General features: G+C 44.2%; 1 protein-coding gene across 2 annotated transcripts; it reads left to right on the forward strand.

The window, feature by feature from the left end:
• Nucleotides 1-2735: 2735 nt before the first annotated feature.
• On the forward strand, nt 2736-12097 carry LOC112109418 (estradiol 17-beta-dehydrogenase 11-like). 2 transcript variants are annotated; one of them, XM_024203939.2, is made up of 7 exons: nt 2736-3055; nt 4984-5091; nt 6445-6576; nt 6763-6869; nt 7620-7757; nt 8049-8165; nt 11603-12097. In XM_024203939.2, exons 1-7 carry the CDS (start codon nt 2846-2848, stop codon nt 11697-11699), a joined length of 909 nt encoding a protein of 302 aa, XP_024059707.1. In that variant the 5' UTR covers nt 2736-2845; the 3' UTR covers nt 11700-12097. The 2 variants fall into 2 exon arrangements, with proteins under 2 accessions (XP_024059707.1, XP_024059708.1); XM_024203940.2 differs by lacking the exon at nt 6445-6576.
• The last annotated feature ends 3846 nt before the right edge of the window (nt 12098-15943 follow it).

Genomic DNA, 15943 nt, shown 5'->3' on the forward strand with positions numbered 1-15943 from the left:
GGGGGTTCAGGTGAGGGATCCAGGTGGGGGTGTGGGCTCTGGGGTGGGACCAGGGATGAGGGGTTTGAGGTGCAGGAGGGGACTCAGGGCTGGGGCAGGGTGTTGGGGGGGGTGCGAGGTACAGGAGGGAGTTTGGGTGCAGGAGGGGACTCCGGGCTGGCACAGGGGGTTGGGGTGCAGGAAGAGGTGCGGGGTCCCAGCGGTGCTTACCATGGCTTCAAGGAAGCAGCCTCCAGGCACATGGGTGGCCAGGGAGGCTCCGCATGCTGCCCTCGCAGTTTCGGCCCAATGGGAGCTGCGGAGGCAGCGCTAGGGGAGGGAGCAGTACACGGAGTTTCCCTGGCCGCCCATGCACCTAGGGGCCACAAGGAGCTGGCTCTGGGAGCTGTGCGGATCTAGGGCAGGCAGGGAGCCCACCTTAGCCCCGGGCCCCTGCTGCACTGCCGACTGTAATTTTAACAGCCAGGTCAAAAAACGGATGCCTCGCAACCCTACTCAGCAGGCACCCAGAGGCTGGTGCGTCTGCATGGGTACCAGGGCTAGCATGGTGCGAAGGCGTGGCAGGTCCAGCATCCCTACTCTTGCCCCGTGCCTTGTGCTGGACAGCGAGCCCACGCTGAGCCTGCCGCACCTTCGCTTCCTCGGTACCCGTGCAGGCTGGATTAAAGCAAGTGTGAGCACCTGACACAGTTGCACCCCAAATTGCAGCATGGAGCATAGAAATGTAGGGCTGGAAGGGACCTCAAGCAGCCATCCAGTCCATCCACCTGTGCTGAAGCAGAACCAAGTAAACCTAGACCATCCCTGACACGTGTGTGTCTAACCTGTTCTTAAAAACCTTCCCCAACAGGGATCCACAATCTCCTTTGGAAGCCTACATATACCGTGGGAGAGTGGTCAGGGGGTTCTCAACCTTTTTCATAAAGTGCTGCCAACTCTCCTGATTATATCACAATTTCACAGCATTTGGTTTATTGGATGTATATATTTGGCATTTTCTCTTAAAAGCCACATTTTCTGAAATCAAGGGTTGCCTGAGAATCCCAGCTTGAATTTGGATATCGCCTAGCACAATGGCATCCTGGTCCATGACTAGTCTTTGTAGGTGTTACGGTAAAACAAAAAGTAAATACACGGAACCCTCGCTAGAACACTCATCTATATAGCGCGAATTCGCATATAACGCGGTCGCGGCCATGGATCCCAAATGTAATTACTTTAATTGCAATTCATTTTAATGCGGTCCCCGCGTTAACATGGTACTGCACATGGATCCCAAATCCCGCGTTCTAGCGAGGGTCCGGTGTAATTTATGAAAGAGTAAGTTTCTAGCTCTCATGGTTGCAGAGAAAAGCTTGAAAACATAACCGAGTTGCAGCCTAAAGGCTCAAAAGGCAAAGAAAAAGGAACCTCAGATATATTATTTATAATTTCATAATTTTTAAGACAATCTCGTGATTTTTATAGATTCATAGATTCTAGGACTGGAAGGGACCTCGAGAGGTCATTTTGAAGGGTCTGACTCGTGATTTTTGAACACTTGAGGTTGGTAATACCTGGATATATTTGGGACTCCCCTAACTCAACAGCATACACAGACTTCTACTTCCTCCTTTAAGATTCCCTTATATTTGTATTTAGCCTGAAAACCAAAAAAAAATCCCATTGCAAATTTTTTGCTTTCATGTTCAGACACTGAATGATCACATTATGATGTAATGTAATATCGCTATCTACCCTGAAAATAAATAATTGAAGATTCCTAAATTATCTGGGGAGTTAAAGGCCTATCAGCCAGTCATTGATCTCCAGCAAAATAGTGGAACAGCCAATACAGGACTCAGTTCTGATTCCACAATTCAAGAAGGATGTTGATAAATTAAAGAGGTTTCAGAGAACAGCCACAAGAATGATTAAAGGATTAGAAAACATGCCTTACAGAGATAGGGTGACCAGATGAGGGGAAGAAAATATCGGGACACATGGGGAGGGGGGTGCCCGCCAGCAGAGAAAAAAAAAAGCCGAGTCCTGTCGGCTGAGCAAAATAATAATAATAATAATAATAACAACCCAGTGCTGCTGGCGGATATCAGGACAGACACCGAAATATCGGGACGGTCCCGATTTTATCGGGACGTCTGGTCACCCTCTAAAGAGAGAGACTCAAGAAGGGTACACTATTTCGCTTAACAAAGAAAAAGTTACAGGTGACTTAATCAAAGTCTGTAAGTACCTAGATGGGGAACAGAAATTTGATAATAGACGGATCTTCAGTTTAGCAGAGAAAGCTAGACAAATTCAAACTCAAAATCATATTTAACAGTAAGGGAATTAACCACTGGAAAATTTACAAAGGGCTGTAGTGGATTCACCATTATTGGAAATCTTAAAATCAAGATTGGATGGTTTTCTAAAAGATATGCTCTGGTGTATACAGTTAATTCTGAGATAGTTCTATGCCTTGTGTTATACAGGAGGGCAGACTAGATGATCACTGAGGTCCTTTCGGGCTTTATAATCTATTAATCTGAATCCCAAAAGGTCATGTATCAGCAGACACATGAAAATAAAGACAATCTTATTTGTTAGACAGATTCCAGGCAGGTTTCAGCCCTGTCCTAATTATTTGTCTCTTGTTGAATAGGTTGAATGTCATTGATTTGGCAGTGAGGTAGTTAATTTTACAGATACAGCAGACAACTTTTCTCAGTGTCACATGCACATAAACAGCATTTTTTCCTGTCCTGTCTCCAGTGGAGGAGCATTTCCTGGTCTCTGAAAAATAAATAACCGACAGTGTTTTAAATAGTGACCAAGGGTCAAAGTACTGAAAGTCTGTAGAAAAATGAATCTCTTTATGGAGCTTTTGTTGCTTTTACCTATAATAATTTACTCCTACATAGAGGCTTTTGTGAAGCTTTTCATTCCTGTGAAGAGGAAGTCTGTCAGTGGAGAGCTTGTTCTCATTACCGGTGCTGGTCATGGAATTGGGAGAGTAACAGCCTATGAATTTGCCAATCGACAAAGCAGATTGGTTCTATGGGACATCAATAAGGTAATGCAGTAAACTTTATCTCCAGTACCATCCCACCCTGAAATTATTGTCTTTTATCAGAAAGAGGAGGTTAGATTAAAACTTATCTATATACTATACATGTAACTCTTCTGCCTGGTAGTGTTGGCAGCAATAAAGGATGGGCTCAGTATCTAGGGGACCCTCTTAACAATACTAAATACAAGTGACTTGAGCCCCCACCCAGCTCTGGGCTAACAGGGCTGGAGCTCTCAGCTGGCAGGGACCCTGGAGCTCCAAGCTGCCGCGGGTGGTGGGGGCACCCAGAGCTCTCAGCCTCCGCAGGAAGTAGGGGCTTCCCATGAGTGGCAGTGGCATCCCAAGCTTCGAGCCACCAGACCCAGAGTTCTCAGGTGCCGTGGGTGGCGGGGGCCCCGGAGCACCCAACAGCTGCGGGTGGTGGGGGCTCCCAGCTGCCAGCCCCAGAGCTCTCAGGCACTGCGGGCAGCAGGGACCCCAGAGCTCTGAGCTGCCATGGGTGGTGGAGACCCCAGAGCAGTTAGCTGCTGCAGGTGGTGGGGACCCAGGAGCTCTGAGCCACTGGGGCTGCAGCAGGGGCCCCAGAGCTGTCAGCCACGGCAGCGACCGGTGCTGGACCCCTCCCCTGTCCCACAGTGGGGCTTGGGATCTCTTCCCCCCCCCCCCCCCAAGGCTCAGCCTTCAGTCATCCCCCGTCAGCCTCCCCATTATTTTTAGTAAAAATCACAGACAGGTCACGGGCTTCCGTGAATTTTTGTTTATTGCCCACAACCTGTCGGTTATTTTTAGTAAAAATAACTGTGACAAAATCTTAACCTTAACCATAAGCAAACACCTGCCACACAGTACATTGGGCAGCGTCCTTTGCCTCAGTTTCCCACCTTGCAGTGTGAAAGTCTCACAAATGAGTGTTCCTTTAACACACTTTAGTCCTTTCCCCCCACGTGCATTCGTTGTCCGAGGTCAGTAACATTCCCCAGAATCCAGGTTTGCATTTGGGTTGGTTCACCTCCCACGCCAGAAAATGGATGAGCAATGCCTCTGCCGCTGCCAGCAGTTACTGCCATTGCTGGCCGCTTGCTGCTGCTTCTTCCACTGCTTGCTACTGCTGCTATATCTGCCCCCACTCGCTGCTTGCTACTGCTGCCGTTGTTATCTCTGTCACTGTTTGCACCTCTGCCATGTTCTAAGGTTCTGCCACTTGAATACTAAAGGGAATTTTAACCCCCAAAAGCCAAAATCAATCACTTTGGCAAAGCAGTTCTGTCTGCTGAACACCTAGGCAGAGTAGGTGAGACACAGTGCTCCTGAAGTCTTTACCCTCAGTTCATCGCTAGATGGCAGGGGAGAGTTCATTCAGACCCTGGCTTACATCCACATTCACACAAGTGCTCAACATCCACATTTGCCTCTAATGGTAGTCAGAGCACTGATTGGTATGCTGTGTGTAAGTAGAATGAGGATTTTGTGCCCCTTTAAAAGACTTTATGCTGTGGTTCACATAAATATTCACTTAAGTGGAATTGTAGTCAACATACCTGTTTGTTCCGTTTTCTTTTAATGGGACACCATGATCTTGAAATCTAGTCAGTTTGGTGGAAGGGGGGAATTAAAGTATTTTCAGGTTCTACACCTGCCCCTGCATCCCTTAGACAATTTTGATGGTTCTACAACCATATTTCCTGTTTTTAAAATGTTTTCCATTGCTGTATGGCATCAATGGAGAGAAAGAGCTATTTAACAACAACAACAACAACAAAATACGCCCCCAGTCTTGCAAACTTTTAGGCCTGATCTGTACTTAAAACTTAGGTCTACATAGCTACAATGCTTAGGGGTGTGAAAAATTAGAGGACCGACTGGTGCCCTAATAATAGGATCCAGTCCAGGCACCTCTGAGAAACTGTGATTTTCCCCTTTTTCATTTATAGCATGGCATTGAGGAAACAGCAGCAGAGTGCAGAAGGCTGGGGGCCACAGCTCATGCTTTTGTGGTGGATTGCAGTAAAAAGGAGGAAATCTACAGTGCTGCAGAGAAGGTAAGACTGCAATGTGCATGTCTCAGCTTCAGTGAAGATTGGGGAACAGAAGCGCGGGGTATCTGTGATGTTTTGGTGATCCCCCGACCAGTAAGGGGTTCCATCACCACCTTCCTTGTAACTTTGTGGGCTTTTGTGCTGTGCAGCTATGGTTCAGATTCCTAACAATAGCCAGTGCACAAGCATAAGGTCTCACGCTGGCTTCTGCCAACCTAATTACTCCTACAGGGTGACACCAGAGCCCTTTCAGTCCCAAGTACCCCAAGGTCCATCCTCCCCAATTTCTTCACTACCAGACACTCAAACTTTTCCCTTCTGCCTCCGGAGGCATGAAACCAGACACCAGCTTACTTTGGCACACTCCACAGTTTACACACCAGGGACCTGCTTGGGGTGAAAATAAACAAAACGTTTATTTAACAGAATAAACACAGATTCAAAGATGAAATAGTAAGGGAGAGCAAATGTATACAAGTTACACAGAAACTAAACATACAGAGACAGTCTCAGGGCTTTACACTTCCATAGTAGATAAAATCCCTTTCCTAACACAAGTTCCCTATTGTCTCTGAACAGTTTTCCAGCGTACCTCCTAGTCTGGATATGTATGTCATAATGACCATCAAGTTCAGAGCATCACCTGCTTTCATAAAAGACCTTATTCAATATGCTTTTATAGTACAATAATACAGTATGCATTCATTTGGGAGGTTTAAACCTTCCGTTCTCCCCTTGGGGTATGTGGCCTCTGTTTATCACAGTACCACATTCACCTCATTCAGATCATTAATAAAATCTCACTTTTCCCACCAACTTCTGCAGGAGGAGTTAACCAATAATTAAAAGAGAAAGTGTCCATTCTAATGCTCTTCTTTATGTTTCCTCTTTGACATCATGCCTTTTCTGAATCTGCCCCTTGGATTGTAAGCTCTTTGGAGTAGGGACCATCATTTTTTTAATATCTAGTCCAGTACTAACAACACTGTGGGCACTTAAACATAGAATTTTGTATTAAAAGCACTATAATTCTACAGATGAGTTAAACTAATTTGGGTAACTTTCAGTATCTTTTGAATCTAGTTTTTCAGAGCTCTGTAATTAATACTGGAGATTGATTCATATTGAAGCCCCAAATCTGCAACTAGCTCCCTGGGGTGGACTTAGAATTTGCATAATTTCCTCTAATGAATCCAGATTCTTTTGGTGATTTTTCTTCTCTGCAAAAAGCAAGATTCTATAATAGGCTGAGGTTCAAAAGTTAAAACCAACTAAGCTAGTTGGTATAACACTGTCAACTCTACAATTCCTAGCTCTGCATGTAACTACGTATTTAAATTCTTCAATTTTTAAAAGGTGAAAAAAGACATTGGAGATGTTACCATCTTGGTAAATAATGCAGGAGTGATTACAACTGCCGATCTGCTCTCAACTCAGGACCATCAGATACAAAAAATGTTCGAGGTCAACATTCTCGCTCATTACTGGGTAAATGTCACTAGAGTGTCAGTGTGTTAAGTTTAATAAAATATATTTTTAAACTATTTAAAGACAATAAATACTTTAGTTTTAAAATGCACTAAACAGTGACCTACATAGAAAATACATTTCTCTCTTGATTGCTCTGTTGCTGTCTGTCACACACACTTTTTCTTTCTTTTAACTATTTTCAAGACTACAAAAGCATTTCTGCCAGCAATGATGAACAACAACCATGGCCATATTGTCACTGTTGCTTCAGCAGCTGGTCATTTGGCAACTTCTTTCATGGTGACTTACAGGTATGTGATTTTAAATTTCAATCTCCTTCACCATTTTTTAATTTTTGTTTCCCACTGACTAACAAGGCCTGTCCTTACAACCGACACCAAAGATACTATTCCAGTTCTAAGAGATTCTTGTAGAAGTAAGTGCTCATGTACAAAATGTGTACATATTACCTTAAGAGCATCCCTGTACCAGAAGGTAAGGGGCTCCCTGGTATCTAGCAGTGAGTTTCAGCTGGCTTTTGACAGCTCAGTGTACCCCAACTCCCTATTGTTATAATCTGTATTTAAAAGGTTTCAAGTGATATGTAACTGGAAAACTAATAATTCACTGATCATTAATACTCTTGCCTAATGTATGTGCAGTCAACCCTCAAAGGATTATGCAGATGTGCTGAAATTAGAACTAAAATGTGTTTAAACCAGCCACGTCAAGGGGAGTTGATAAACAGGTTTTCTCCAGCCAATGGGAAATTGAGGCACAGAGAGGTGAAATGACTTGCCCAAGGTCACCTAGCAGGTCAGTGGCAGCTCTGCAGCCCAGACCAGTACTCTAGCCACTAGGCCACACTGCCTCTTGAGAATAAAATCTTGAGAAGGAAAACTTGGTAAGATGACGTTACTGAGCCAGCTGATCCTACTTGAAAGCCTACTGATGGATTGTATAGACAGTGGAACTGCATGGCAGATAATTTTCTGCCTATGTCAAAAGTAACTGGGATTGGGAACTGTTTTTCAGCTGGATCATTTGTAATTCTCTTTCAGTTCAAGCAAGTTTGCTGCAGTTGGATTTCATAAAGCCCTAACACAAGAACTTTCTGCATTGGGAAAGGATGGAATAAAAACATCATGCCTTTGTCCTGTTTTTACAAATACTGGCTTTGTCAAAAATCCAAGTATAAGGTAAGATTTGAAGACCATTGAACAGTGGGAATCTCAAGTCCCTGCCCTTAACAGTGTCTTTTCTGAATATTACACTTTACTCATTTCCAGGTCTGGTGCTCAGTTCAATTATGTAAAAATGAAGATAATCAATACATAGTATCTCAGCTCCATAATGTTAGTTAACCCACCTAGTAGTTATATTTGTACTATCTTGATTCATCAGTATTTAAAGCATCCTAGTTTGAATTTATTGACCCTAATGATTCCATGATATTCAGTACTACTTTTAACATGTGCCTTTTGTTTCAGATTCATGAAAGTTTTGGAGCCAGAGAAGGTTGCCAATAAACTGCTAGAGGGGATATTGACCAACCAGAAAATGATTTTTGTTCCATCATTTCTGAAGATACATCTAATATTGGAAAAGTACGTACAGGAAATATTAGAAAACAAACTCTAGTTATAACTATTTCTTAATATGCAAACGTCTAGATTTTTTTTCTCTTAAAGTTTTGTTTCAGAAAAACACTCATTTTACTACAGTGGAACCAAATCAGTAAAAGAAAGTATGGCAGGGTGGTAAGCCATTTGAATAAGTGATCAATAGAAAACGAAGCCACCCCATCTTCATTGATAAGTATGTTGATGTCAGATAGTTATCCTCCTGTGACAGCAAATATCTGCACCAGAAAATGTTTTACAAAAAATATATAGTAAGATAGTAGTCTTCAGATATGCTAAGGGCTGTCTTAAAGAGGTGGGTGATCAATTGTTCTCTATGTGCACTGAGGGTAGGGAAATAAATAGGTTAGATATTATGGAAAGCTTTCAAACTATAAGGTTAGTCAAATATTAGAATAGGTTACAAAAAGAGGTTGTAAAATCCACATCATTGGAACAGGGTAGGCAGACATCTGTCATGAATGGTCTAGGTGTACGTGGTCCTACCTCAGCATGGGGAGATGGAAAAATGACCACTTAAGACCTCCTCCAGCACTACATTGCTATTATTCACTGTTTTAAAATATAACAATAGCACTGTCACAAAATAGTTTAAGTCAGGACAGTGTCTCTCTCTGTGATGGTACTAATAGCTCTTGCACAAAAAAAGGTTAGTTGAGTCCCCTTCTCATTGGCTCTGAGGGGCCCCTTTTGCAGTGGAACCAATGTGGTTATAAGTGCATGGAGGGACAGATTTGTGGTTAGAGGTGTTAGGGGATATGCAGGGGAAGATGCACTTTCTGCAGAGCATGGTGTCGCCACTCTGCCTCAGTGAGCAGAGCGTGAGGCATGGGCATCTTGGGGGAAGGTCAGAAGTGGGGCCAAAGATCCTGCTGCGTCACAATCTTCCTGACCAACATTTCAACCTTCCAGGCCATCAGTCTCATAAAGGCTAAAGTAGCTTCTGCGAAATGGCTCCGAAACTGCTCCACAGCCTAGGAAGCAGGATTTCTCCCCTATACCTCCCTGTACAAGGGTTAACCGGGACTCGACCCTCTCCAGGGCGGCGGGGAGACACACCGGCTCACTACATACAGTTATTGTTCGGGGAATTAGTCTGTCCGCGGGGGTCTTCCTCGGCAGCCTTTGCGGTAACTGAAATAAACAATGTAAGCCCAGGCCCAAGTCAGGGCGGGCAACAATGCTGAGTTAGGAGCTCAGGCCCTCAAGCAGGGCTGAGCAGTAGCAGTACAAACAATAGCAATAGGCCCAAGCCTCCTCAGGCCTGGGAGAGGGGGAGACTGCCACCCACGAGTTGGGTGGCAGGGGGGACGCAGGCCCTCCCACTCCACTGCGTCCCAGCCTGGGACCCTAGCAGCAGCAGAAGACCAGCTGCTTCGTCAGTGGGGATCCTGGCCACAACACACTGACATCGGCTCTGGCAGTGCTGCAGCCAGACTAGGGTTGGCTGCCCCCGGGCTACTTCCACACTCCCCCTCGGGTAGTACCTGGGTCAGGGTGTTGTCCTCTGGGGGGTCCAGCACCATAGGTTCTTCTGGACAGCGAGCACAGGGTAGGTCCGGCAACGCCTCCTGGTAGCGGGCACAGGGCAGGCCCGGCAACTCCTCCGGGTAGCGGGCACAGGGCAGGCCCAGCCAGTCCTGGCGGCTGCCTTGGGCCGCAGAGTTTTCCCAGTCACAAGCTAGGCTGGAGGCGTCTGGCCTCTCCGGCGGCTTGGGCCTTACTGAACTCTGAGGGCGAGCCTTTATACTTCCAGGTTGCCGCCTGACCCTCTGAGGGGCGGGCTCTGAGCTCCCTAGCTCCGCCCACTCTGGCCTCCGGATGGGCTCCTCCCTCTCTGGGGCGGCAGGGAGCCACACCGCCTCACTACACTCCCCTTGCACTTCTGCCCAACACCCAACCTAGTTACAAGATTTGCCCCAGAGTGCAAATCCAGCACCAGGTACTGCATGTCAAATTAGCTAATTCAGAATAACATTTCCAATTAACCATTTCACTGTTTGATGAAACACCTCTGACAGTAGAGCATGGGATCCTTAACAAACTGATGTCACACTCCACAGAAAAAGTCTTTGGCTACGTATACTTTTAAAATGCCACAGTAGCACAGGTGCCATTGTGCTGCTGCTGTAGCACTTCAGTGTAGACACTTATTACAGTGAGGGGAGAGGTTCTCCCACTGGCTTAGATAATCCACCTCCCCAAGAGGTGATAGCTAAATTGACGGAAGAATTCTTCCATCAACCTAGCGCTGTCTACCCTGGAGGTTAGACAACAGCTTACCTATGTCTCTCAAATGCAGATTTTTCACACTCCCGAGAGACTTAGCTATGCTGATGTTATTTTTGGCTAGATGTGTCCACAAACATTTGATTTGACAAATTGTAACTTTTTGTTAGGGTTTGTCCACAGAAACACAAAGTTGGAGGCAAACTGGGGTGTGACACAACCCTGCTGCAGACTGTCTATGTGGACCCTGCTGACGTGCATTAACAGTTCATTAATGTGCTGTGATTAGTCCCGTTTCAAAAAGGACTAGATTGTTGGCTGATTTTTACAATTTTAGATTTATGAGCTAAAAGCCCTCATTATATTGAGTAATAAGAGAGCTAACATGGCTAAAATGTGCTTGTGGTGGTGGGGACAGACAGAGTTACAAACTTTTGGCAGCTGTACAGAAAAGGTTATTATTAGATAAGTTTCAAAGGTGGCTTATAAAATGACCCACATAATCGCAAAATTTCTGAAGCCTCAAGAATTCAGGGTTTAGGGTCCCGCCAAAGCCACTAACAGCCATTGAGATAACCTAAATCAAGAATTTTTTCAAAATGAAATTTCTTACGTTATTTTCTTGGGGCCCAATAGTAACCGGACACGCAAAAACCCATGGGAGGAACGCTAGAGGGAGGAAACTTCACCTGACACTCTTCCCGTAGCTGCCACCAAATCATAACAACAGGGTGTGAGGGTTTGCTGCCCTGTGGGAGAAAGAGTGCATCCAGTATACAAATCCTTCAGCAGAAGCACAAGAGCATCCCTGGGGCTCCAGCAATGGAGCCATGTCACCACGGAATGCTGCACAGGCAGTAGCCCTTGGAATCCCCACGAAGGGAGGCAGATTGTGGTGGAATGGGGCTGCACTCTAGGAGTAACATATCTTAGGGCTATTTAATTCTTTGGACATATTCTCCACAAGGGGGAAGTTATTTGCATATGTCCAGCTTCCCCTGACCCTCCCACTCTGGCCCCAGGCCAGCATTTCCTCTTACCCATTATCCCCCTTTCCTACAGAAGGAGGGAGTCCAACAAACAGAAGTTCCGTGGATCCTGGGGAGATGATCGCACACAGTTTTAAAGTTTCTAATCATTATTTCAATTAAATGTTTCAATCTCTCTTCCAGGATTCTTCCAGAGCATGCCATGGCAGCAGTGTACAAGCTGCAGAATATTCAATTTGATGCAGTTGTTGGATACAGAAACAGGGTCATAAGTGATTAGGTCATCGCCCTCCCCCTCAAACCGCACAGGCTGCAGATGGTTCATGTTTTGAGTTCAGATCAATTATTCAGTGTTTTGATTCATTCAGAGAAAAAATGGAAGACCCATCACTTTCCAACTGCCTTCCCACAACAGCAACACTTGATAAAAGTCCCAGCAACACTGCTCTGAACATCAATGAATTTCTGTAGGTACCTGGCTGGCTGAGTTCCTGTTACAATGATTATTTTAATGCTTTTGGTATTTGCTAGTATTGTGTAATTAACTGAATATGTTAGGGTGCCAAGAGCTTTAGGTAGAAATCTTTTTATCATTCTAAATCTAAATAAATATATAAAATAGACACATACACAAATCCATGTGTGCATGACAACAGACTATGCGGTAGCGGTGGAAAATGCAGTCCTTCAGACTGAATGTTGCTTAATTTTGTTGGCTCCCAGATATCAGGGTGATCCTATCTATTCTGTAAAGGTTCTTATACCACACTCATCACCATAGTATCTGAGCACCTAAGTCATTCATTGAGTAACATGACTGCCACATGGGGGAGAAGCGCATGTTGGCTATTTCTTCAGTGCTTCTGAATGAGGCATTCCGTAACTACTCACAGAGAAGTACTATTAATTATAGTGCCACAGATATTCATAGTGCTAATGTATACAACAAAGACAGAGGCTCTGAGTCTAAACAGTGGCCAAGGTGAGCTTAGCATAGGCTGAAAATGCAAAGGGACAGTTTCCTCATCTGTTAAGCAATCACTCACCTTTAAAATGGATGCTTGGAGCATTAAGGAAACTTAAGTAATGTCTTAAAGGGCGAGCGTTGTATTTTCCCCTCTCTGTTAGAAGGCCCATTTAGAGTATGTCTACACTGCAGCTGGGAGCCAGCATCTCAGCACAGATAGACAGATTCCCAAGCTAGCACGCTAAAAATAGCAGCGTGGACACTGCAGCTCAGACTCTCAAACCTAGGGAATCGGACTGGGCAAAGTGGTTTTATCATTCCTTCTAACCGTGGCAATTCAGGGCCTACCTGCCCATAAGCCAAAGTCACCATTTCCTGATACCTTCCATCTACATTCTTCATCTTACTGTACTTCAGCTGCCTCATAAGTGACATCTGTCTTTGACTCCTGTGCATGAATTTGAAAGTGGCCAAACCCCCTTCTTCTGCAAAGGATACACACAAGTCAGACTGACAACTATCAGTTACCTGGAGTATATGCCATGGCAGATTTCCTTATACTGTCTCTTCCTCCTCCATATGGGTTTCATATTTCCATTCTGATTCTCCACAGGGAATATTACTACAAACACCTGCTAGAATGCACTAGCTTAGCTAAATAAGACCAAAGTCTCTCTATTCTCTCATTCCAGCTTTGGTACCTGCCTTTCTTGAAAGAGAGCCATCAGCTCTCCCATAGATCAGTCCCCACCCCACATCTCTATCATATCCTTCCACTGGCTCCCTCTTCTCGATTATACCAAACATAAGCTACTCGTGTTCACTTCACGGCCCTTCACGACCTATCTCCACCGTACCTGTCATCCCTCATTTGCTATCAAAGTGTCAACTCCCACCTCTGATCAACCCATGATGCCAGCCTCCGTCACCCACTTGTTGAATTTTCAAACAGGCACCTCCATGCTTTCTCCTGTGCTGTCCCTCACACTTGACAGAACTTCCCATAAACATCCATAAAACTAATGCATTATCTTCCTCCAAACTCTCATCTGTTGTTTAGCCTACAAAAAACTTAATGGTTAGGCTGGTGGTATACTAAGACCACAACCAATCAAGATGACCAATATTGTCTTTTTGTTTCCCTGTACTCCCCTATTGGTCTGTCTGTCTTCATCTGTTGTCTTAGATTGTAAGCTCTTTGGTGCACGGACTGTCTTTTTGTTCTGTGTTTACATAACTCAAAGGCCTGGTCTACACTACGGGATTAATTCGGATTTAGCAGCGTTAATTCGAATTAACCCTTCACCCGTCCACACAACAGAGCCATTTAGTTCGAATTAAAGGGCGCTTTAAATCGATTTCTGTACTCCACCTCGACGAGCGGAGTAGCGCCAAAATCGATTTTGTTAATTCGAATTAGGGTTAGTGTGGCTGCACACCACCGAATTAATGTGATTAAAATAAATGGGGTAGTGTGGCCGCACACCACCGAATTAATGTGGTTAAAAACCGAATTAATGTGCTTAGTGTGGCCGTGCACAATCGAATTTATACAACCTGTTTCCCAAATTCGAATTATCTAAATTCGGATTAATCCCGTAGTGTAGACATACCCCTAGAATAATGGAGTGCTGGTGCACTGATAACACAATTAATAAACAAACAGTAACCAGGATCATTCAAAGGAGCCAGTTCCAAGCAAGACACACGGTAAACACCCTCTGGTCTGAAAACAAGATTCGTTTTTCATTATGCTCATTTTAGAACCCTCATGATGCACCAGAGTTTTGTGCACATAATGACCTTGTGATTACTGGCTTCAGCTAACAATTCCCTCTCGTATTCAAGCAAGCCACTCACAGTATTTTAGACTGCGGAAAATATTGCAAGGCGTCTGTAGCTGAAACAATGAATCTCCTGCTTGAGATTCTCTTGCTTTTTCTCACCATAATCTACTCCTTCATGGAGGTTTCTGTTTATTCCGGCGAAAAGAACATCTGTCAGCAGAGAAATTGTTCTGATTACTGGAGCTGTGCATGGAATTGGGAGACTCCGCCTATGTATTTGCCAAGCATCAAAGCAGATTATCGTGTTGATGTCCCACAGAACCAATAAGGCAAACTGCACAGCTGCCTTTACTACCCTTCTGCCCACAGGCTGGAAGCTTTTAAAGGAATCAGAATTAGAGCTGGATGATATTTTTTGGATGAACAGTTTAAATGGCAAAAAAAAAGAAGAAAAAAAAGCAGTCTCAGTAGACCCAAAACGATTTGTGAATTTGCCAAATAGTTTGTCAACAACAACAACAACAAAGAAAGTAAGTCACTGGGCCAGGGAAAGAACACGAGAACGGTTCCATAGCCTGGTGGTTACAGCACTGAGGATGTGGGAAACCCCAGCGCAAGTCCCTGCTCCAATTACTATTTAGTGTTTTAAAAAATTGAAACAACTTCAACCGGAGGGACAGAGACACCTGCCCCAGGGCATTGCATATCCCAATGGTTAGGACAAGCCTCCAAAGTGTGAGAGACCCAAGTTCAAATCCCTTTTCCACATCAGTCAAAGGGAAGAATTGAACGTGGGTCTCCCTCATTCTAGGTGAGCACTCTAATCCAAGGGCTAAAGGGGATAAGAGAGGTCGCTGCCATCTAGCCTGATCCAAATGTACAAAAAAATCTTGTTTCCTTCAATTCAAAACAGATTTTTTTGACTTTCCAACATTTTTCACAATTTCTGGTTTCAGTACAATCCAAACCAACAGTTTTGTTTTTTTCAAATCTGCCAGCAAAGCAAAAACAAAACAAAACAAACAAAAACACCCAGGATAAGTTGAGCTGCCTTTTCTGAAGGTGTAAACAATGTTTAAAAAAGGCAATTTATTGTCAAATCCTACCTCCTTCCTGAATTTTGCACTCTATAGATCTTTGTAGCAATGATGCATGTGAGGTATTCTCTGTCTAGATCACCTGCTAACAGTAAGATCACTGTAGCATATTGAAAATGCACGTGGCTTGGAGCCAGAAAACAGATGACTGTTTTTGAGTTTTTTTAATGGGATTTGACTTAGACATCATCTCCAATATAATACTTATTATAACTGTCTTATTACTGCACCACTTGGAACAGACTCTTCCCATATTGCCTAGCTTAGTTCATGCAGTCTGCGTGAAAGACTGGAGGAATGCAGTTGAGCACAACTGCTTGTGACTGGATAGTTTTCTGCTATTCTTTAGCACTGGTAGCAAATGATAGGAAGTAGACACACTGAACTTTGGGGTATGAAAATATTTATCCTTCCTTGCCAGCAGCTCCTTCAGCAGGAATGAACAGTGCTCCCCAGTGGCTGAGAGAGTTTGCAGGGTAAGACATGATTTCCCCAGAGTACAATGGAAGCCCACCTGGCAGAAGACAATGGACAAGGAATACAGATTTTTCAGGAGAAACAAAATCAGAAAGATTGTTGAGAAAAGAGAAATTTAAAAATAGGAAAGTGAAAATAATATGGGGGCAATTTGACTGCTAAATATACTAAAGAAAGGAGGAGTAAATATATAAGA

Source organism: Terrapene carolina, unplaced genomic scaffold (genome assembly GCF_002925995.2).
Source record: "Terrapene carolina triunguis isolate 2854851 unplaced genomic scaffold, T_m_triunguis-2.0 Scaffold789, whole genome shotgun sequence".
In the NCBI taxonomy this organism is placed as follows: domain Eukaryota; kingdom Metazoa; phylum Chordata; order Testudines; family Emydidae; genus Terrapene; species Terrapene triunguis.